Source organism: Leptomonas pyrrhocoris, assembly GCF_001293395.1.
Source record: "Leptomonas pyrrhocoris isolate H10 chromosome Unknown, whole genome shotgun sequence".
In the NCBI taxonomy this organism is placed as follows: domain Eukaryota; phylum Euglenozoa; class Kinetoplastea; order Trypanosomatida; family Trypanosomatidae; genus Leptomonas; species Leptomonas pyrrhocoris.
In genome coordinates this window covers 94,369-116,449 of record NW_015438381.1, presented here as the reverse complement: position 1 = coordinate 116,449, position 22,081 = coordinate 94,369, and the positions used below count along the sequence as shown (strand labels likewise).

The following is a 22,081-nucleotide window of genomic DNA, read 5'->3' as shown; positions in this document are numbered from 1 at the left end:
CAAGGAGAGGACCGACGTTGGACTGCAGCAGCGGCAGCAGTTCAGGGAACATTAGAATGTGCGCTGCTGCTCGAATGGGGTGGGGGAGGGGGGCAGAGGTTTGTTCTTTCTGGGGCGTCTCTTCTTGCCGGTTTCGTCGACCTTAACAACCACAAAAAACCCCAGCCAACCAACAATGCACGTCAACCACGTAAGTTAATTAGAGAAAAACAACAACAACAACAACATTTTTTCCCTCCCAGCGATGCGAGGAGGAGAGAATAACAGAAACCAAGAACGCTGCAGCATCACGTGTGTGTGCGTGGGGGCCTCTTCGTTCGATGTAGACGCCTTTCTCGAGCTTCTCTTAGCATCATTTCGTTTTGGCGGTGGAGGGAAGTGTCGAAGGCCATTTCTGATGGTAAAGAGCGCTCTTCCCGCAACGACACCCATGCACGGCACAAGTCGGAGACGGATGGGTAAGCGTGGCATCCCGTTGGATTCCTGCGCACCAGTTCGTTTGCAGACGCTACAAAGGACTCCTTCTTGATGACCAACTCTCCCTCCTTCCTTTTTCCCTTTCTGCGTTCCTCCACGTCAGGTTGATTTCACCTTTCTTCTTGTTTATTTCTTTCTCTCTCTAGGATCCTCGTGTTCCGTTGCGCATGTCCGTCGGTTTGGCATCCATCAGCCTCGCCGAGGTGCGCGCGGTGCAGGACGGCGTCGCACATGACGTGCGCGAGGACGGCCGCACGCTGCTGCAGCGCCGCCCTGTGCACGTCATCCCCCGCTCGAGCCCCTCCGCCTCCGCCGCCACCGGGAAGGTCGATGACGGCACGAGCGTGGGTGGCGAGGCGCATGCGGGATACAACGGCAGCTACGTCGAGGTGAACGCGAGTGGCACGGTGGTGCTGGCAGCCGCGACGCCCTCCGTCGTGGACGGCTGCGGCACCACTACCTCGTCCTCTTATCGTAGACATGGCGATGACTCCAACGCGGAGGATGTCGCTGCTGCGGGTGCTGGCGTAGCAGACAATGACGCCGGCCGCGGTCAGCTGCACATCACCATCGATGCCGTCCCGCACGTCTTGGACGCCTACGCGAGCGCGGTGGGTGGCCGCAACGTGAGTCGCTACCGACGCGACTACTTAGCCTTCCTCGCCTCCACCATTCGGCAGGTCTTTGGCGCGGCGCAGGTGCAGGTGCAGGAACAGCAGGGCGTTGCGGAGGCGGAGGTGTTGCCGGAGGAGGACGAAGGAGGGAATGAAGAGGCGGCGGGCGGGGGTGGGGCGGCAGCGGTGACCTCGTCTTCCTCTGGCGCTGCTGCTGCTAGGGACAGCGGGGAGGCCAATCTGTCCAGCGGCTTCCCTGCAGAAGAACTCTACATTGGCGAGGGCTTTGGGTTTTTGATTCACGTGGACGTGCACGTGCTGCAGTGCTCGGGTGGCAACCTTTTCACCTCCATCGCCTACGCCGTCCACGCCGCCCTGCGCGCTCTCCAGCTGCCCGCTGTCACGCTCCACCGGGCGCCGGGCGATGGGGCGGGGGTGTCGGTCGAGGTGGACCGCGCCCAGCCCTACCGCAAGCCCGTGTCGTGGGCGCAGCTGCCCCTGCTGTGTGTGCTGTTGGTGTCCCCTACGGGTCACTACGTGGTGGACCCGACGCTGCGGGAGGAGTGGGCGTTGCCGCAGCAGGTCCACGTGGCGGCAGGGGTAGACGGGCAGGTGTTTTACTTCCGCTATCAGCAGCTGCCGTCGCGTCGTGGCAGCAGCTATCGCCTGCACGAGGCGGTCAAGGCGGACACGGCGGCAGCGTGTGCGGCCTACGTCGCCCCGCCCTCGGCGTTGAGCCTCAACGATTGCTGGGCGGTGCTGTCCGACTCAGTGTACGTTTGCCAGGCGATGATTCATGACTGTGAAGAGGCACTACAGGGGCAGAGAGACCTTCATTAGGTGGCGTCGCCACACACCCACGCACAGATGGATAGGTGGAGAGGGAGAGCTATCTACTGAAGCGGAGAGTAAGCGCACCCCGATGGGATCAGTGAAAGCCGCTGCACCGCCTTTGGACGTGGAATAATCGAAGCAATACGTATCTACTGTCGAGAAGCGACACAGGGCGCATTTTCAATGAAGAAAACCTAAGCGACTAAAGAAATGCAGGAGCGTGATGTTTTGAAGCGTCGTCGCGCTTTGCAAATATATATTTAAAGGCATGACAAGAAAAGCGAAGCCAGCGGGAGAATAATGGACACCGTGGCTTTCCCTGGTGGCAAAAAGCGGTTGGAAGAGAAAACGATGCCGCTGGCGAACTATTGACCTTGCAGGCTTTCAATATATGTGAACAGCAGCGTCTACGCTACGATACGGTGCCCTTGGCGAGTTGTTGCGTAGCCCCGTTCTGTACCGTCGCCGCCTCTTTTCTTTTTTTCTGGCTTCAGCGTCACAGCGGCTATATATATGTGTGTAACCGTCGTTAGGCAGTTTTGTTTTCTAAACCTTGGGGCCCCGGTTCTTACACGGAAACTGCCTCTATCCACTCCTCCTTCCTTCGCGACTCTCCTCCGCTCTTTTGTTTTTCACGATTTGCTGAACCTCCCCCCGAAATGCGTCCGTCACGGTTCAGATTCATCTCTTTCTAGATATTAGATTTTTTAGACCTTTCTTTTCGTTTCCTTCGACTCACCTTTTTCTTCTTTCTTACCTTCACATCTCATTTAGACGTTCCGTGCTCCCTGTGATCTCTTGATCCTGTCCCGCATACGATCTTGGCGAACGACAGACCTGGCGATTCCCTTCGCTTCACCCTCCTCTGAACACACCTACATACATATACATACATATACACACATATATATATATATCTTTCCCTTTTGTTTAGTGAGAAGACCTGTAAAGATAAAAAGGTGCTTTCTACTAACGATCACCGAGCAACGAGCAACGAGCCCGATCAGAATTTTAGAAGTATTACTGGCTCATTGCTTCTGCTGTCCGGTCTTCTCCCTCGTTGTTTCGCACGTCTACATTTTTTTTCCTTGACCCGCTTAGACTCACCCCTTCGCTCTCTTTTTGCCGTTTCGTTGTTCTTGCTGTCGCTGTGCTTCCTCCGCTGCGTTACGTGGATCAAAGCATCATTTACATATTCAACTCCTTTCCCTTTCACGAGACGCGGGATCAACGCGTACACGTTAGATTTTTCCCTTCCTTCTTTTCTTACCTTTTTTGTCTTTTCTTTTCTAGACCTAGTGCTGCGCCTGCGCAGCGGTGTTATTGACGTTAGACTTGTTTGATCACCCCTACGCACCGGCACGCTTTCTTTCCTTCCCCCTTTCCTTCCTTCTCACCTGCGTTCAGAGAGACATCTCCACCCCCGAATACGCATTCGTTGACGCGAAGCTTGCCACCGCTGAAAAAGAAAAGAAAACAATCAGGAGGCCTCGTCTTTGTCTCACGGTCGCTCTCCCCTGCGACCTTCAACCCAACACCTTGAGGCGCGATCCTTTCTCTTATTCTTCCACCCCACCGCTCAAGAGCGAGACTCATGCCTGCGCAGACCGGCTTGCGTGATTTGGGCCGCAACAATGCGCCGGACTGGCGCGGCATCGCTGCCAAGAAGGGTGCTGCGCCGCCCCTCCACCGCAGCTCCGCCAAGTCTGTCGTCCCCCCCGCAGCCGTCCACGCCACTTTCATCAGCCCGCCGCGCAACACGCCGATCTTGCCCGTCAGCAACTACAACAGCATCAGCAATGCGAGTTACGGGAGCGCTGCGGTCGACGTCGTGAACGGGGCTGCGGAGAGCGAAAACGCCATGGTGCGCCAGGGCTGCAACGCTTGCCTGGCCAAAGCCGAGTACTCGCTGACCTCCGGCAACCTCCGCAGCAACCTCGACGCGTCTCTCCCGCCAGGTGGGACGGAGCTGCTGCCGTACGCGAAGTCCGCCGCCTGCGAGCGCGGGTCAGACCTGCGTTCCGTCAGCGATGTGCCGGTCCTCTCGATGGGCTGCGAGGAGGAGTCGCGGCGGCCCATCACTGTGGCGCCCATGGCGGGGCTGGCGAGTGCCCGCGGCCACGTCTGCGCCGTTCCGTCCGCCCCGCCGACGCCGTCCGCCTTCATTGCGGCGGGTGCCACCGCTGCCGACGAGATCGTGGCGGCCTTCCTGTCGACGTGTGTGGGCCGGGTGGCGGAGGCTGCCTGCACGCCGCAGGGCAAGACGCTGCTGGTGGCTGCGCTGGAGACGGAGCGGGAGGAGGTGCTGGTACCGGTGGTGGCGGAGATCTGCGACGCACTGGGCGAGGTTGCCGTGGACGCACACGGCTGCCATGTTCTGCGCACGCTCATTGAGGCATGCACGGCGGAACAGACGGAGGAGCTGATGGCCGCCATGTACCCCTCCGTCATCTTGAACATCTGCACCACCTCCCAGCACACTCGCCTCAGCCTACAGTCCTTGTTTGAGCGCCGGCTGGTGGATTTGTGGCCGGTGGTGGATGTTCTGGCCGCCAACGCCGGCTACCTCGCCGCGACGCAGCAGGGCTGCATCTCTCTCATGCGCGTCTTCGAGCGCTGCGACGTGGACCAGAAATCCGCCCTCGTCCATGAGTTGCTGCCAAAGTTCGCCGCCCTCTCAAAAGACAGCTATGCAAACTACATGGTGCAGTGCGCCATCGAGCACACGGACCGCACCACCGCCGCTCAGTACGTTGTGCAGTTCTTCGCAGGGCACCTCCTGCAAATGAGCTGTGATAAATTCTCGAGCAACGTGGTGGAGAAGGTGGTGCGCGTCTGCGGCGGTGTGCCGGCGGTGCGGCGCCTGGTCCTGGACGAGCTGGTGTACAACCCAGCTGCGTTGAAGGAGTTGGTGTCGGACGGCTACGGCAACTTCGTCGTGCAGTCCGTCATCGAGGTGACGACCAACGCGATGGAGCTGAAGCGGGTTGAGGACCGCCTGCGTCCGGCGCTGGTCGGCAGCCCCTTTGCGGCGAAGATCGAGGCCAAGCTGAAGGCGAAGCGCCCAGGACAGCCACACGCTGCGACGAACGGCCACCACCAGCCACAGCACCCACTGCAACAGCCACTGCAGCAGCATCGTCCCACCGCTTACATGAACCGGATGAACCAGGTGAACGTGTTCGGCCTCCCGGCCAGTGTGAACTCGCCGATGCACCAATGCGCGCCGCAGCGGTCTCCGTCGTACCGAAGGCCGGAGAGGCAGGATATCGCCTTGATGCCGTTTACTGCTGCTGCTGCTGCTGCTGCTGCTGCTGCCAGCGTGTGCACCAACAACAGCGGCAGCTTTCGTCATCGCCCCTACGATGCGCAGGCGTTGCAAAACTTCCACGATGCCAATGCGCAGCTTCGCAACGCACCACTGGTGCAGGTGCCAACCGCCGGCTACTATACGTTTCAGATCGTGCAGGGACGCGGTGATGGTGATGCGGATGGCGCTGTTGTCACTGCTGAGGGCGAGGTGGAGGACAGTGGTCCCGTTTACGGTCCTTCGCCGGCAGCTCGCCGCCACCTCCAGCAGCAGCAACAACAGTTCCGTCCTCCGTTTAATGGAATGCTGTAATAAATGCGGTGCCGCTGCGAAGACTGGCAGCTGCTTGTCGTACCGCCGCTCCGCATTGGCGCAGATGCGTCTCCAAGACGCCGCCGCCTTCTTTTCTTCGCGTTTGTTGTTCCCACTCTTTGATGACCTTGCGGGGTTGTTTTATAGGTGGGAGTGTTAGTTGTGTAGAACCATTTGCGCAGCCGAGTTTAGGCCTCATGTCTTTTTTTTCCTTCTTCTCTTGATTGGCGCACGTAACGCTGATGCGGTGGAGAACCAGCGAAATTAGGTGCTGATGTCGAGCTGCGTCAGCGCGATGACGATAGTTCTCGGCGTTCCAATGTGTTGGGTCGTCACCTATAGTTTCTTCTTTTGATTAGATCGCTTGTTTCCTCCTGTCTCTCCTACGCTTTCTGGCAGTTGTCTTTGATGTGTTCATGCGCGCTGGAGAAGTCGAAGTTCGGCAAAAACAAATACAAAAGGAAAAGCAAAAGAAAGCAAAACGGCATGCTTTTTTAAAGACACAGAATCGTTCTGCAGTGGGTCTTCAAGAGAGGCCGTGGTCGCGAGAAAGGCGCGCCGTATAACATTGACTTCTAAGGTGAAAACAGATACGCAGAGAGCACCACAACAGATATGTGAGGTGGATATATATAACCCACACTTCTTTCTTTTTGCAACGGTGACACTAGCGAGCCGTTCGCTGACTGCAGTGACACGCGGGTTCCCCCATCCACCGTTTTTTGTTGTAAATGCACCACGGCACGCCCGCGGTGACGCTGTTCGCGTGGGGGGTGGGGAGTGCTGCCATGCACTCTCCCTCTTTTAAAAAGAGAAAGAACCACTTTGTGCCGTGCACTTCGCCCTTCTTTCACGTGCGCGATCATCTGCCCTCCCTTCTCCCTTCTCTGCTGCGCCTCGCTGTGCCACGCACACACACATACACACGGAAGTGTCAAAGATTCCAGCTGTCCGCCACATCGCGCCCGTTGTTCCCTTCGCCAAACGGTTCCCCCGTGCTGTTCGTGTGGGAAGCAACGTTTTTCTCTCTGCAAGTGTGAACGCAGCTTTCGGCAAGGAGTCCCCGCCATGCTGCCCACCACCAACAACCGCGGCTGCTGCGTCCGCAGTCGCTTTCTCCCCAAGGCCGCCCGCCCCCCGACGGACGCCGCCGCCTTTGCGGCGGGCCCTCCGCAGCTGGCGCAGCGCGGTGTGGAAGTGCTGCGGGCGTCGATGTGCCTGACGTTAGACGAACTCTACTCGGAGATGGAGTTCGCGCTGCAGGAGGACGGAGGGCGGTGCCCGTGGCCGCTGATCCGCCTGCTGGCTGCCAACGCGCCCTTCCTGGCGGTGTCGCAGCGTGGCTGCCCCGTATTCATACGCGTTTACAAACGCGTAGATGCGGAGCGGAAGGAAGTGCTGGTGAGCCACCTGCTGCCCCAGTTCGCCGCCCTCGCAAAAGACAGCTATGCAAACTACATGGTGCAGTGCGCCATCGAGCACACGGACCGCACCACCGCCGCTCAGTACGTTGTGCAGTTCTTCGCAGGGCACCTCCTGCAAATGAGCTGTGATAGATTCGCAAGCAACGTGGTGGAGAAGGTGGTGCGCGTCTGCGGCGGTGTGCCGGCGGTGCGGCGCCTGGTCCTGGACGAGCTGGTGTACAACCCAGCTGCGTTGAAGGAGTTGGTGTCGGACGGCTACGGCAACTTCGTCGTGCAGTCCGTCGTGTCCACGGTGGCCGGCCTCTCGGAGCTGGGCATCGTGGCGCGGGTCTTCGAGTTGCCCGGGGTAGACTTGTCTTTCGCCACCAACATCTTGGCGAAGGTGAACATGCGCCGGCGAGACGTGACGGCGTCGCTGATGCCCGCACGTCGACCATCATTGCGGCAGCCACCGCACCAGCCGCAGCCCGTCGCCTCCTCTCTGGCGGCCCGCACAGCCGCTCATCGGGACGCAGCGAGCCCATCTACCTCTGCAGCGATGTCGCAGCACGACGCGCCCGTCGTGTTTGTGGGGGTGCGACCCCTCGGTCGTGGTCGATATCGGTTCGACCCGTACCGCGTGGCGCTCTCGGAGGTGGATGTGGAGGACACCGCTCTGCTGTTCCGCCCGCAGCAGCTTTCCTCGGGGTCAAAGCATTCCGATTCTGATGGGCAGCGGTCGTTAGGGCAATGGGGCTAGCGCCCCCTTCTCTGACTGGGCAGCCCCCGCCCCCTCCCCTCTCCCCCCTCTCTCCACACACCCACACAGCAGTAGCACACGTCGGCTGCGGGGGGAGCGGTGCGACACAGCCTGAGCGATGTGGCGTGGACGCAAGAAGGACGGTCTGTGCTGCTTCGTGCGCTGTGTGGTGTGCGTGCGTTTGGGATCTGCACGTGCGCCGCGGTGACCTGCGTGGCGTGCGTGGGTGCGATTTCCCCCCGCACCGTCTTTTTTGTACGCTCCGGCGCTGCTTTTCTCTCTCCCCTTCAAACTACTCGTTTTTGTACGCGCAGACCGAGCCCGCTTGGGCGTCGCTCCGTCTGTCCTCGCTTTCTCTCTTTCGTTTTGCGTGGTGGCCCATCTGGCGAACCGTGTGTGTGTGTGCGGGACATCGGCGGCTTTTTCTTCGTTGTGTTTCCTCGCACCCAGCCCTTCACCTTGAGCTGCTCGAGGCCGTTGCCGCTGCGAAGCCCCCTCCCCTCCCCGTCCACACACCGGTTTGCACAGACTGACGCGCTGCGATAATCGATTTTTCACTAGAGTCAGATCAACCTCAAAACCGCAAAGAATACTCGGACGCTGCTCTTCCCCCCCCCCCCCCCGCCACCGCCTTCGCGGCCCCACCAGAGCGGAGCGCGCAACGAGCTGCTGTTTAACTCCCGTGCGCGGCGTGTTGTGAGCGATTGGGATTTCGCACAACAACGCACCTCTCTGCGGAGGCGGTGCACTCCGACAAGACCCAGGATGAACTGCGGGCTTTTCTGCTGTTGCAATGCCGCATCGGACGGTGACGTCGGCTCAAACGAGGACGAAAGCACCGAGCCACCTAACGTCCGCTGCGCTGCGAGCGGTGCGTGTGTGCACGTGCGACGCGTAACCGTTTCCTCTTCTGTACGATTCGTCGAAGCAGTTTTACTCCTGCCCTTTTCTTCTTTTCCTCTTTTCGCTTATGCGCTGCCACGACGACTGTGCCGCTGCGTGTTGGCTGCCTGCCGTCCCCGTCCAAGTTCTTTGCGTTGTGTTTCTGTGTGTCTGCCCGGATGACGAGGGACGCTCCTGCGGCGACGACAAGGAAAGAAGTGCATTCTCACACCCCTCGGAGCTGAACCGCCGAGGAGCGATCCCACTTTCGGCGCAGACAATTAAGACGTGTGATGTATCGCTGCTGGGAAAAGATACAACAGCAGCACCAACCACCAGAAATAGAGTTAGGCTTCATTCAGTCCAGAGCCCGACGCGAGCACCGCTCTTCGTGGCGTTCGCTTTGGGTGCGTCTGGGGCTCTCTGGGGTGTCGTACAGGGCAAGGAGGACACCTCCAGCACCAAGACAGCACCGTTGCTATGGAGCAGACGGGCGGCCGTGGCAGATCGTCTCCATCGGTGTCCCTCGGCCGGCCCTCGGCCTTTCTCGTGCACCACCCCTGCCACGCAAACGGCGCTGGCTACGGCGGCAGGGACCCGCCACTGCCGCGCGTTCTCCGTCCCTCCGTCCCGCACGCACAGTCGTGGACGGCGTCGTCTGCGATGGCAGCTGCGGGGCCGTCGCCGCGACTCGCTGAGGACGTCTCACGACTCCCGCTGGACTTGCTAGAGCCCGTTGCGGCACGCTGGGCCTCTACGGCGGGTCGTGGCAGCCGCACCGCCCCACGCGTGCGCAGCACCCTCGGCCCGCAGAGCGACGTTGTGGACACCGGCGTCTTCGTCTGCCCCGACACTGTCGTCGCCGCCCTCTGCCCCACCACCGGGTGTCGAGAGGGTTTAGTGGTGACGGCGGAATGTGGGGGATGGCTGCGAGTGCGGGAGCAACGGACGGGCGTGATTCGACATCAACAACAGCTGCGGGACGGCAATGAGACGTCGTGCCTCACTTGGGCCTCGCCGTTCGCCGCGGCTGCTGGTGCACTCGATGGAGAAGATGCGAGGGCGCTGCAGACGGTGGTTGTGGTGGGCCAGCTGAGCGGCCTCATCGGCTGTTACGCGTTGGTGGGCGAGTCGTTGGTGGAGCTGACGGCGGCTACGTGCGTGTTGCACGAGGCACCGATTATTGCCTGTGTGCCACTTCGCCCCTCCGCCACCGCTGCCGCTTCTTTCCATGCGGTCTCGGCGATCTTAGGGCCGGATCAAAACTGCCTGTTATCGTTGGACACGGACGGCGTGGTGGCACTGTGGTCGCTAGACGTGGGTGAGGCCCCAGGAGGTAGCGCGGTCGCACTCGCGGTGCAGCTGCTGCACTGCTGCGATGCGTCATCGTCGACGGAGTCGTGGTCGCGCCGAATGGCCAAAGGAGGAGAGGTGGAGGCGGAGGCGCACGCAGCGGCAGCTGCTCCGCCGGTGGTGGTGTCCGCTGCGTCACTCGGGCCGGCCTCGTTCGGTGCTGTATTCACCACCCATCTTTTCGTAGAGCCCTCGACGGCCCTTCCTGAAGAGGACGGCATTGCCGATGACAACGACGCTGCGGAGAGCGAGTATGATGGCGTGTCCGACGCGTTGGTGTACCTCACGGACTTTGTTTTGTGTGAGGAGGACGATGGGAGGGCCGCGCGGCACGATTTCGACGGCACCACCCTGGCGATGCCGCCCTATCACTCCGACACCACTGCGTCCGCGTCCACCGACGGCGCGGCTGCTTCTGATTCTGCTGCCCCTCAGCTGCCTCGTCCGAGTTCAGTGCTGCTACCACCACGGTATCGCTGGGAGGTGCTGTGTGCGTACCGCGTGCCCGAGGGGCTGCGCACCCGTCCAGAGCCCAGCGCGCCGTCCATCGTCTCTCTCTGTGTGGTCGGTGGTGGTGGTGGTGGTCGGGGCGGCAGCAGCGACCCCGCAGCCCAGCCTGACCAGCTCTGGGCCGGCACAACGGATGGACGTCTCCTCATCTGGCAGATCTACACAGGTCAGTTTGTGCGCTGCCTCCGCAGCCGCTCCATTTCTCCCATCCACAGTCTCACCTGTGTGCCGGCCAGCGGCTTTTGTGGAGCGAGTACCCGCAGTAGTGGCGAACCTCTAATCTGGGCAAGTCAGGCAGATGGCAGCGTGGTGGCTTGGAGTGCCGTCACCTACGCTGTTGTCGAGGTGCTGCCGGTCAGCTACCCGTCTCCACCACCACCGTCGTCGTCCTCCGTGGCCGAAAGCATCGAGGGTGTCGTGTCGGTGCGCGACGCCGTCGATCTCCTGCGTGCCACCCGCCATCAACTCCCAATGTCCTCTTCTCCTTCGCTTTCCGGTTCCTCGCCGTGGACGCAGAAGGGGAGCGGCTTCACGTTGTTTGTACAGCCAATGGAGGTGGTGTGCATGCAGCGGGCGTGGTCCGTGGCCACCGACGGCACGGTGCGCACCTGGCTCTTGCCGGCAGGCAACGCTGCTCCAGGCGGCGACGGGGAAGGCGGGAACTCTGGAGAGGCGGTGCTGGATGCGTACACGGTGCAGTGCTTTGTGCAGGAGAAGGCCGAGGCGTGCCTGCGGGAGCGTCAGGCCCAGCACCTGGAGCGGGCCGCACAGGAGGCGCAGCTGTCCGCCCTGCGTGAGCGCAATGAGGTCCTCGCTGCGGCGCTGCGGCAGGCGATCGGACGACTCGAGCGGGTCGGCGCGGAGGGGTTGGTCCGCTCCGCCTCTCCCCCCGGCACCCCGCCGCCTCCCTCGCGAGAGTCGCGGAAGGGGTCGGATGGGCGGGACACAGCGACGGAGAGGGAGGGGGATGGCCAGATGGACAAGAAGTCACGCCAAGACCCGGCCAAGACGGGGCAGCCACCACGTTCGTCGTCGCAGCGGTCTGCCGCCTCCTCGCGCAGCACTGCGTCCTCCGCGTCCCAGCCGTGTGGTCGTCTCGTGGCGGCCGCGACGGAGGCCGCTCCGTTAGATGCGCTGCGGTCATCTACACCCATCGACAACCGCAACAGCAGCAGCGGCAGCGGCACTGACACACAGATGCGCGTACAGGTGCTGCAGCAGCTGCTCGATGAGCTGCACAGCAAGTTGGAGGAGAGCTGGAGCCGCAACGATGCCCTGCGCGAGGAACTGTTGGTTTACCAGCTGCGGACACTGGAGCGGGAGGAGGATATGGCGCGGCGGGTGCGGGAGACGGTGAGGCGCGAGTCCGCTGTGGCTGCCGCCGAAGCAGAGGATGGTGGTGGCCGCGAAAGGGATGACCACAGCGTGACAGCAGCAGCTGCAGCGACAGCGTCGTCCTCATCATCGTCGTCGACCGCTGATGTTTCTACCGTTACTGCTTCGACGGCGGGACGCCGTGAGATTCGACACGGCACTCACAGCGATCCCCGTCGCGTGCCCGCGGGAGAGCCGGCAGCAGCGGTCACCGCCACCCCCACGACGCCCGCCACGGCAGACGCAGCACCACGCGATGCGGCACGTCGGCCGGTCAGCCCTTCCCACACCGTCGAGGCGCCCATCGTGGATGCGCTGGTGAGTCCGGCGACTTTGATCGCCGCTGGAACCGCACGTAGTGTGCCGGGTTCGAATTTTCCTGCCGCGCCTGGAGGCAGTGCGGAGGGATACCGAGAAAGGGAGGAGGAAGGGGAAGAGGGGGAGGGGACCCCCTTCCATGAGTCGTTCAACCCCGAGCCACGCACCACCAGCAGCGCAGCGGCCAATCGCTTCTTCACGGCGGCCTCCGCCGCCCTGCAGCGCCGCGGTGTCCCGGAGCCGTGGGAGGGCAGGGAGCGTGATGGGGCGGGCGGCACCCCTTGGGTGAGCAACAGACAAGGTGAGGCATCGCCGCCGCCGCCGCTGCGGCACATTCAAGCACCGCGTCCGCCTACGGAGGACTTGGAAAGCAGCGTCAGTGACATCGACGTGGACGTGTACACGGACGACGACGACGAGCAACCACCGGCGCTGGTCGCTGCCTGGAGCACGAGTGAGGGGACAGGCCTCAGCCCCATCTCGACCTCCCCCATCACCGCACCAACCGCCCTGCTGTCAGACGAAAGCGAAATGGAGGAGGCGCACGGCGGGCCACGCAGGCCAACGCACGCGTCCGCTCTCTTCTCCTATCCGTACTTGCCGAACACTTCGTCCTCTGCCCACTCCATAACGCACGATCGCGGCACGAGCGGCAGCCGTCTCGCGCCTTCTGCCACGCACCCGGTGCGGGTGTACGGCAACGCAAGGACTCCCCCAGCGAAGGCAACGCCGCGCATCGCTGCCGCCGAGAGAGGCCGTCCGGCTTCCTCCGCGGATCCGTTGCCGTCGACTACGCTTCCGTCTGGCACGTCATCCGGCCTCAGGCCTTTGCCCACGGCGCGGGTGATACCCGTCCGCCACGCGCTTCAACCAGCGGCGCCCTCATCACCGCGTGCGTTCCACTCTCCAATTATTTACCACTATTAACGACGCCTTCCTTGTCACCAGGGGAAACACACGCACACGCACTAGCGGATGCACAAGGAAGGGCGCCAACAAACGGAGGAGGTGCCGAAGGCAGTCGGGAGTGTCTGGCGGGGCGGGGCTTCGAGGCGCTGCATTCCGTTTCTGTGTGTTTTTGACGTGATCATGGAGGAACAATGACGCAGCGGATGAGACCCCTCCCCCTTCTCTCTCTCTGTCTCCTTTTTAGATGTCTTCTGACCGCGGAGTCGTCGTTGCGCTTCCCGCACGTTGCGGTTCTCCCATCGCGTGAACAACGGTAGAAAGCGGTGTACTCGAAAGAGGAAGAAGAGGAGGGGGGCACGCAAACAGAGGCACCCCGCCTCTCTGCGCGCTGAAATTCTAACTCGATCACTTTCGCGGGACTTTGGCTACGGGAGCCGTCGGTGCGCTGCAAGAAGGTCAGCTCATCCGCTGCTTTACTTGCGGCTAGTGCACGAAGGATCTTGATCTCTCTTTCACTGTGCTTTCCAGTCGCTTCTTCCGCCCGTTTGCGCCATTATGAATGACTTCTAGACTCCTTCTTTACAGCAAAACCAACCAAACAAACAACAAACAAAAAAAGGGCACTATTGGTTGCGTCTACGTTCTCGCCCTCCCTCTCTCCTCTCCCTCTCTCACTCTCCACCCTTTCCCCTCTCCCTTTGGGGTTTGACAAACCTACTTGAGAACTGTAAAAAGGAAAGCAGAGATGCAGCCGTACGCCGAACCACACGCGGTGCCCTCGCGAGGCGGCAGCGCGAGTGACACGGACATCTCGTGGCACTCCGCCAACACCGCCAAAGCCCACCAGGCTCTTTCGCTGTTTGCGAATTTAGAAGCGAGTCTGCGCACCGCACCCGCGGCGGGTCATCTAACACGCCGCGGCTCGGCGCCGGCTGCCCACGCGCACACGCCTCCTGCGACGTCTCGCTCCGCGGACCGCAGCCTCCCGCTGAGTAGCTCACCGCCGCAGAAGCAGCGGCACGGCGTCGGCAGCGGCACCGGCGCCCCCACCAGCCCCCACCACGGAGCATCAGCATCGACAACGGTGACGGCGCAGCTGGCGTACACCGAGGCGGAAATTTCGGCCATGTCGCCGGCTCAGCTGCGCCGTCAGCTGCGGGTGGCCTCCACCGTCACCCAACGACTCTATCGCCGTGCTCAGCAGCTGCAGAAGCAGGTCGAGGAGTGGGAAGGCAAGTGCTCAGCGCCGCCGCCGCAGCAGCAGACCACAAAGTCTGGCGTGAACAACGGTGGTGCAATGAAAGTGAGCGGAGCGCATAGTGAGACTGCCGCCCAGACTGTGAGAGATGCGGAGCAGCGGGCGGAGAGACTTCAACGAGAGGTGACGCAGCTCACGCTGGAAAAGGAGGCGTTGACACAGCAGCTGCACGAGAAGCGCCGCCCATCGCAAAACACGGGGCACGATGGGGGCACCGCCTCACCCGTGCATCCCATTTCCTCCCCCGCTGCCGCTACCGTGCGTGACGACAACAGCGAGGTCACACTGCTTCGTGACACTGTCCGTCAGCTGCAGCGCCGTCTGGCGTTGGCGGAGGAACACGCGCAGCGAGCGACGCAGATCCAACTCGACGCAGTGCTCCAACACCGCCAGGCGGGAGCTGCTCAGGGTCCACCCACCGTGGCCGTTGTGAATGCGGAGGTGCAGAAGCTGTTGGAGCTGCTGCAAGGGCAACTGTTGTCGAACGCTGCCCAGCAGCAGGCGGAGCGCGCACGTATGAACGAGCTGTTTTATCAGCTAGAGCGTCGGCGGGGTTTGATGTGACTCGTCACTGACCTCCCTCTCTGCTCTGTCAGGAGAACGAAGAAGAAAGAGGGTTCGGCAAAAGACGAAGCGCGGGCGGGAAGGGCAGACGCCCGCCGCGTGCTTTCTCTGCTGAACACACACACACACACGCACACAGACAATGACGGCGGTGGAGGTCGATCTATTGTTTCTTCTTCTTCCCTGAATGTTCTTCCGTGCCATACACGACCCGCATGTACATTATACGAAGCTGCTGAGGGTGTATCTGCCGTGGAGTACCCCACGCGTGACGCGCCTTGGTTCGATTAAAAACAGACGCCTAAACAACGACAAAAAGAAACTTCGAATTGAGCTCTGCACTTCTATGTATTGAGTGCCATGTGCACCAGAACGTGTTTAAGAGGGAGAGGGCGAGCAGCGTACATTGGATGTGTGTATGTGTCTGTGCCTGTTGGAGCAGTAGATGCTTCCTAGAGTAAAAAAACTGTCGCTGTTCTTGTGATGTGGGAGACCCGTTGCGCCTCCTACGCCCCCATCTTTCCCTCCCACTCTTCTCTTACTTCGTATTTTATCTGTCCACTTTGCGGCTTGCTTTAATCTCGAAGAGGAAAAACAGAGGAGACTTTTCTCACCCCCTCCCTCTCACTTTCACCACTGTTCAGCTGTCGCTGCGTTTGACTGCGTGCGCAAGTGTGTGCTTGCTTATTGTTCATCTTCCTATTGTCCGTGCTCTACCACCCGCATTAGCTACCCCTATCCAATGTCCAACCGCGTCATCCTGCAGACCTTCGATGAGTACCAGAAGGCGCGCGTGAAGTTCGTGCAGACGATCGCCGACCTGGCGTCGAAGCCGGCCAACATCGAGCCGCTGCAGCAGGCCGGCATCATGCAGCTGCTGCGCCCCCTCCTGCTGGACAGCGTCCCGTCTGTCCAGCAGTCCGCTGCACTCGCCATCGGTCGTCTCGCCAACTTCAGTGAGGAGATGGCCGAGAACGTCGTCTCGGGTGATGTCCTTACGCAGCTGGTGTACTCGCTGGGCGATCAAAATCGGTTTTACAAGAAGTCCGCCGCGTTCGTGCTGCGCAGCGTGGCCCGTCACTCCCCCCAGTTGGCGCAGGCGGTGGTGGACAGCCAGGCGGTGGAGGCGCTCGTGGGCTGCCTGGAGGAGTTCGATCCGACGGTGAAGGAGAGCGCGGCGTGGGCCCTCGGCTACGTCGCCCGCCACAACGCCGACCTCGCACAGGAGGTGGTGGACAAGGGGGCGGTGCCGCCGTTGGTGCTGTGCGTGCAGGAGCCGGAGCTGTCCTTGAAGCGTGTGGCGGCCTCGACGCTGGGCGACATCGCGAAGCACAGCCCCGAGCTGGCGCAGTCGGTTGTCGACCAGGACGCCATCACCCACCTCGCCCCTCTCATCACGAGCAGCGATGCGAAGCTGAAGCGGCAGGTGTGCCAGTGTCTCGCGCAGATCGCGAAGCACAGCGTGGAGCTGGCTGAGTTGGTTGTGGAGGGCGAGATCTTTCCCAAGATATTCCTCTTGCTGGCGGACAGCGACGAGGTGGTGCAGAAGAACGCGGCGACGTGCATCCGCGAGATCGCGAAGCACACGCCGGAGCTGGCGCAGCTGGTGGTGAACGCCGGCGGCGTGGGTGCCCTCGTCGAGTACGCGAGCACCACCAAGGGCAGCACGCGTCTGCCTGGTATTATGACCCTCGGCTACCTCGCCGCCTTCTCCGAGACGCTCGCGCTGGCCGTCATCGTGGCCCACGGCATTGCCCCCCTCGTGGATGCGCTGGAGAAGGAGAAGGAGGACCACATTCGTGCCGCGGCGGCGTGGTCGCTTGGCCAGCTGGGCCGCCACAGCGCTGACCACGCCAAGTCCGTCGCCGACTGCAACGTGCTGCCCCGCCTGCTCGACGCCTACCTCAACCCGAACAGCTCTGACGATCTGCAGACGAAGAGCAAGCGGGCGCTGAAGGCGATCATTCAGCACTGCGTCTACCTCCCCGCCTTAGAGCCACTGCTGCACCCCGACGCGCCGCAGGACGTGCTGAAGTACGTGTGTGCGCAGTACGCGAAGGTGCTGCCGACCGATGTCGCTGCAAAGCGGGAGTTTGTGGCGAACCGCGGCCTGGCCACGACTCAGCGCATCAAGACGGAGCCTGGTAGCACGCTGGCGGAGTCGATCCAGACTATCAACAGCTGCTTCCCGCCGGAGATTGTGGAGTACTACTCCCCTGAGTACGCGCAGACCTTTATAGAGAAGATTGAGAACTACCACGTCCAGCAGCATTGAGCAAAACAAATAAAAAGGTAGAGGTACCTATTTCCTCTTCGGGACATCTGTGTGTGCGTGTGTGTGTGTGTGTGCGTGTCTCAGGGGTGAGACAGCGGAAAGCAGAAGGGGGGCGTCTGCACTTCGTCGTATGTATGTATGTAGGGCGCCAAATCACCCTTCCTACCAGAGTCGTTTTCGGTTTGACTCCCCTCTCTCTCTCGCGCTGACAGGTGCGTAGGCGAGGCGGCGCAGGTGGAGAGGGAGCGACGATGGAAGAAATAGGGGGCGCGTGTCTTTGAGGTTTTATGTTTTATTTTTCTCTCTTTGTAAGGTTAACATGTAAACTAGGATTCTCCGGAACGAAAAGGCAGCAGCTGTAAATGGTGGAAAGGAGATAAGAAGAGGCCCTCGCCAACGTGTGGCTTCCTGTCCTTATATATATGAAGAGCATTCTCTCCTCTGATGTTTCGACTAGTTACGTGTGTTTACTGCCGCCGTCTTTTTGTCGTCTCCCGTTGTATGTGAGTGTAAACAAAGTCGTCTTAGAACACACAAAACTTCTGCGGTGCGGCGGGAAAGAGGAGAGGAAAGAAAGAAGCGTTTGCCCCCCTCCTTTTGTCTTTTCTTTATACGTGCTGTCTCTCCGTGATGCACGTCGTGTGGAGCGCATTTTTGCGGCTGGGGAAGGACGCGGATGTACCCAAGGTGGGGCACTGTCTCCATGCCGGTCAAGATGCCCTTCAATATGATCAAGACACAAACGTATGTGCGGTCGAATGGAGGGATCGAAGACACAAGTCGCGGCTTTGCTTTTGTCGCACGAGGCATTCTTTCCATGGCAAAAGCTTTGATAGCTTTAGGGAGCTCTTCTTTCGTTGTCTGGGCGAAATTGCTCCTCCTCTTCCCACTCCGAACACACGCAACTGCTGACGCCGCCCGTCGCTCTTCTCTCCTCTCACGTTTCTTCCGTTTCACTCCACGTGGGAACACCACTTTTCGCATTTAAAAAAATAATACTCGTTCTTGCCTTTTCCGGTGCTCTCTGCACGAAACCCATTCAAAAGTGATGCCCCAGCGCGAAGGGCAAACCGCACACACGCAGGTCTGCCGATGCGGGCCGAGAAATAAGACTGGCTCAATTCTCTATATTTTTGTCTGCTCCGTTTAAAACGGCGTGGGCCTCACACCGGGAAGAAACGGCGTTGACGCGCTGGAAGGGGACGGCGCGGAAAAGCAGCAGCGGCAGTGAGAGGCAAGTGAGAAGGAGCGGAGATCATCGTAGCCGCGTGGAGTATCCTCGTACGTGTCTCCCAAAGCACTCAGAGACATTTGACGGAGGAAACTCAAAGTCGTTTACATAAATATCTGCTATTTCTGGTATTTGTATATATATATTTTCCCTCCTCTCTCTTTTCGCCGTTTCACTCCCTCTACGCGACATCGACCCATCTGCTTGTATTGTATTGTATTTTCAGAATGACGTCTCCGCCCAGTTCAAAGCCTTTTAGCGCTCCGCAGCAGCTCGCCCGCAGCGCCGGCGGAGCGGCGTCATGCGGCGCATCTCGCAAAAGCACTCGCCGCGGAGATGGCGAGGAGCACCCGTCTAGCGCACCGCACCTCGCATCGACCACCGCCCTGCAGCCTCCACCGCCCTTCGGTGGACGGGTCGACGCCGACAACGTCGCTCCCACCTCTTCTGTGCAGACGGTCGCCGGTGGTGGGGGCGGTTGGGAGGCTTCCCTCTCCCCCAGTAGAGGGTACACGGCGACCTGTCGAGGTGCGGGGCAGGGGGCGCTGCAAAGAGAGGCCCCAACACATTCACACGGCAACGCTGCCCCGTCCACGGAGCCGCACCTCTCCCATTCTTCTTCTTCACTTCCACAACAGCAGTCGCCGCCGCCGCCGCCACGAGCGGACCTCCACCGCTTGAAGCGACGCCGCACGGAGCAGGCCAGCTTCACCTCGCTCTACAAGGAAATCTGCATGTACCTCGACGCAGTCGCCGCGACGCAACAAGCCCACCAAATGGAAGCGGCGCACGCGCAGGAAGGTGCAGAGGAGGACGCACCGGCAGAGAGGGAGCAGGTGCGTGACAGCAGCATCAGCAGCAGCAGCTACGGAGCTGCCGCTCACGGCTACTCCGCCTCCGCGCCGCCCCCTCCGTCGTCTTCAGCCTTTACGTTTGTGTCTGCGTCGGGACCCCTCAACACGGGTGCATCGTACACCACTGCTTTCGATGATATCGGCGGCGCCACTGCAACGTCACCCACCACCGCACCACCGATGACGGTGGATGCCGCCGTGGAAGACACGCTGCGGGTGCTGCGGACCTGCTGGGAGTACCGCGGAGCCCCACATGACGCCTTCGAGCCGGTGCGGCTGCTGTCGCCCATCACCGTCCACCTCCTCACCACCTACGGCCACCACACAGTTACCCGCAGCGGCGAGTACGTGGTGCTGCGTGGCGGAGCAGAACAGCTGCCCTGGGTAGGCTGCCTCTACGGGATTCTGCAGTCGTACGTGTATCGGGGGCGGCAGCAGCTACAGCAGCAGGGCCACCGTCTGCACAGCGGCGGTATCGGGGGGCCTGCGGAGACAACAACGTCAGGGATCACCACCACTGCTGATCCGGTGCTGACCGGCGAGCACAACACCTACAGTAGCAGCATCTCTCGCGTGCTCCTGCTGAACTGCCACAGCTTTGGGTGGCTCGACCACGTCGGGTCCGACGAGTACGAACGCAGTCACCGCCGCCTCTACCAAGCACGGGAGGCTCTCGTCAGTCTGCTGGAGGATGTGCGCTACGCCACACTGGGCTGGAGGGCGTCGTGTCCGCTGTGCTCGTCGTCGACAGTCGGCGGCGACGCGAGCACATCGGTGCTGCTGGGCGACACGATAGTCATGGAGGGCGGCGCGCCTTCGCTGGGACTGGCCTCATCGCGTAACACCTTCACAGCGCACTATCAGTACGGCCGGGGCATTGCCTGTTGTGTGCCGGAGCAGCGGCCACCTGCCCTACTGAAGACGCGGGGGCAAACATGCGATGTGGTGGGTGGCAACCACAGCAGCTCCAACAACAGCGTCGGCGGTGGCGGGCAGCGGGAGGGAGCCGCTCAGTTCGGGTTGTGTGCGATGCATCAGATGGCACTCGAGGAGGTGAGGCGGCACAGCAGTCCGCGCTGGCCCGCGCCGCCAGCTCCCAACACCTATCAGGCAGTGGAAGAAGCGGTGCCTCGCCGCAACGGCAGCAACGGCGGCGGCGGCGTTCACCGGTCGCACCCATCTCCTCCCACACCACTGTCCGCCTACGACCCCCTCTCGAGCCCCACACTCGACGTATCCCATCTGCCGGCGGTGAGCTGTGGGACGTGCAGGGCAGCGGGGGTGCTGGGTCAGGCCGTGCTGATGGGCCCCACCGGGCCGCTGGTGATCCACCTGCAGTTCGAGGAGCGGGAGTGGCTGGAGGCTGCGGCACCGTTGATGGGTCTGATGGGCGGCGAGGTGATGGCGCGTCCGGTGCCGCACGGGGGATGGACGCTGACCGAGACGACCGCCGTCTGCCCGGCACCGCTCGTCAACACCGCCGCCCTCCGCACCGACCCGGCCGGGGCTCTGGCGGCGGTGCTCTACGCGCAGATGCAGGGACACGGCACTGCAGGGCTTGCACGGACACCCCACTCCGCTTATGCTGCGGGAGGTGGTCGCAGCAGTGGGTCGGGCCTAAGCTCTTCCCCTCCCCCGTTGACGGCCATCCCTGGTGGTGGGGCCGTGTCGCTCCCGGAGTTCGTGGAGTGGCTCGTGGGGCTGCTGCACACCCCTCCCCCTGCCCTCGTGGTCGAGTGGCACTCCTCCTCCTCCATCTCCGTCTCTTCGTGCTGCTCTCCAACAACTGGGACGCAGCCACTCCAGATGCGGTATTCTTCCGCGGACTCTTCACTCTATCCGGAGTACGCGAATACCACCCAAATGGCCGCGCCGAATACACAGGCGTCCTCTGCCTCTTCTGCAGAGCTACCGCACCCGTGTCCGCCACCTCATCTTGTGCATTCTGACGGCAGCAGCAACAACCATAACAGTGGCAACTTCCCTCCTTCCCCGCCGTCGGTGCCTCTGGGCATGTCCGTACGGCCTCGACACCCCGCTGTCCCACAGCTGCTGGAGACGTACGCGGATGTGGTGCGGAGCCACCCACCGACTGACACGGCGGGTCTGAGTGCTGCCGCTGCTGCAGCGTCGTTTCCTCTTTCAACGGCTGCACCACACGCCACCACATCCACCTTCGGCACTCACTACAACTTGCAGTCGATGCTCACGAGCGCGTCGCTGCAGGCGGCGGAGAAGGATCAGGTTCTGCTGGAATGGGTGCAGGCGGCTCAAAACGCACTGCGGCCCTGCGAGGCCACCGCCTACTTCGACAGCGTGGATCGTCCGCTGGTGTTGGCGAAAGGGCTGGAGGTGGTGATGGAGGGAGAGCGCTACGTGAATGCGAACTCGGTGGCAACCTCCCTGCAGTTCCGCCCACGTCTCGCGGGTCTGCGGGACCACTACGCAGCGGCCGAGTGAGCGTGTGGCAGGTTCCTTTACGCGGTGTCGGAGCGGGAGGGCCAGGATCTGTTCCTGGCCATGCGGGTGCGCGTGGTGCAGCGTGTTGGCGAAGCGCATGAGCGCCACCTTCCCTTTTTTTTTCCGTACTCCGCTCTCTTTGACCGTGTCGTCGTCGCGCCCACGTCGCACAGAGTGTGGCGGTGGCGGAGCGGACGAACCAATGAAACGCCTTGCGAGGGTGAAAGGAACCGACAAAGCCAATAAAAGAAAACATGCAAAGGGAAACAGAATAGACCGTAGACAACCGTTGCTGGCCGAGCCGTCGTTTGGACGCCCCCACCATTTATCATTTATTTATTGTTCCGCCCTACAACTCCTTCGCCTCATCATGCACGGCAAAA

At 61.5% G+C, this 22,081-nt stretch overlaps 7 protein-coding genes across 11 annotated transcripts; all 7 read left to right on the top strand.

Moving 5' to 3' along the window:
- Positions 1-579: 579 nt before the first annotated feature.
- ABB37_08545 (putative RNasePH-like proteinexosome associated protein 1 (Rrp42-like)) lies at positions 580-1,931 on the top strand (the record flags this gene model as incomplete). Its single annotated transcript, XM_015807591.1, has 1 exon — positions 580-1,931. Exon 1 carries the CDS (start codon positions 645-647, stop codon positions 1,929-1,931), a length of 1,287 nt encoding a protein of 428 aa, XP_015653673.1. The 5' UTR covers positions 580-644.
- A 672-nt stretch (positions 1,932-2,603) lies between these two features.
- Positions 2,604-5,547, top strand: ABB37_08544 (unspecified product; the record flags this gene model as incomplete). Its single annotated transcript, XM_015807590.1, has 1 exon — positions 2,604-5,547. Exon 1 carries the CDS (start codon positions 3,520-3,522, stop codon positions 5,545-5,547), a length of 2,028 nt encoding a protein of 675 aa, XP_015653672.1. The 5' UTR covers positions 2,604-3,519.
- Positions 5,548-6,478: 931 nt separating this feature from the next.
- Positions 6,479-7,710, top strand: ABB37_08543 (putative pumilio protein; the record flags this gene model as incomplete). Of its 2 annotated transcripts, none has more annotated exons than XM_015807589.1 (1): positions 6,479-7,710. In XM_015807589.1, exon 1 carries the CDS (start codon positions 6,616-6,618, stop codon positions 7,708-7,710), a length of 1,095 nt encoding a protein of 364 aa, XP_015653671.1. In that variant the 5' UTR covers positions 6,479-6,615. The 2 variants fall into 2 exon arrangements, with proteins under 2 accessions (XP_015653671.1, XP_015653670.1); XM_015807588.1 differs by having other exon boundaries at positions 6,487-7,710.
- A 1,027-nt stretch (positions 7,711-8,737) lies between these two features.
- On the top strand, positions 8,738-13,074 carry ABB37_08542 (hypothetical protein; the record flags this gene model as incomplete). The annotated part of the gene is made up of 1 exon (XM_015807587.1): positions 8,738-13,074. The coding sequence occupies exon 1, from the start codon at positions 9,073-9,075 to the stop codon at positions 13,072-13,074; it is 4,002 nt and encodes a 1,333-aa protein (XP_015653669.1). The 5' UTR covers positions 8,738-9,072.
- Positions 13,075-13,778: 704 nt separating this feature from the next.
- On the top strand, positions 13,779-14,878 carry ABB37_08541 (hypothetical protein; the record flags this gene model as incomplete). 2 transcript variants are annotated; one of them, XM_015807586.1, is made up of 1 exon in its annotated part: positions 13,779-14,878. In XM_015807586.1, the coding sequence occupies exon 1, from the start codon at positions 13,802-13,804 to the stop codon at positions 14,876-14,878; it is 1,077 nt and encodes a 358-aa protein (XP_015653668.1). In that variant the 5' UTR covers positions 13,779-13,801. The 2 variants fall into 2 exon arrangements, with proteins under 2 accessions (XP_015653668.1, XP_015653667.1); XM_015807585.1 differs by having other exon boundaries at positions 13,791-14,878.
- A 586-nt stretch (positions 14,879-15,464) lies between these two features.
- On the top strand, positions 15,465-17,153 carry ABB37_08540 (putative axoneme central apparatus protein; the record flags this gene model as incomplete). Of its 2 annotated transcripts, none has more annotated exons than XM_015807584.1 (1): positions 15,465-17,153. In XM_015807584.1, exon 1 carries the CDS (start codon positions 15,621-15,623, stop codon positions 17,151-17,153), a length of 1,533 nt encoding a protein of 510 aa, XP_015653666.1. In that variant the 5' UTR covers positions 15,465-15,620. The 2 variants fall into 2 exon arrangements, with proteins under 2 accessions (XP_015653666.1, XP_015653665.1); XM_015807583.1 differs by having other exon boundaries at positions 15,522-17,153.
- Positions 17,154-18,198: 1,045 nt separating this feature from the next.
- ABB37_08539 (hypothetical protein) lies at positions 18,199-21,698 on the top strand (the record flags this gene model as incomplete). 2 transcript variants are annotated; one of them, XM_015807582.1, is made up of 1 exon in its annotated part: positions 18,199-21,698. In XM_015807582.1, exon 1 carries the CDS (start codon positions 18,612-18,614, stop codon positions 21,696-21,698), a length of 3,087 nt encoding a protein of 1,028 aa, XP_015653664.1. In that variant the 5' UTR covers positions 18,199-18,611. The 2 variants fall into 2 exon arrangements, with proteins under 2 accessions (XP_015653664.1, XP_015653663.1); XM_015807581.1 differs by having other exon boundaries at positions 18,610-21,698.
- Between the last annotated feature and the right edge of the window lie 383 nt (positions 21,699-22,081).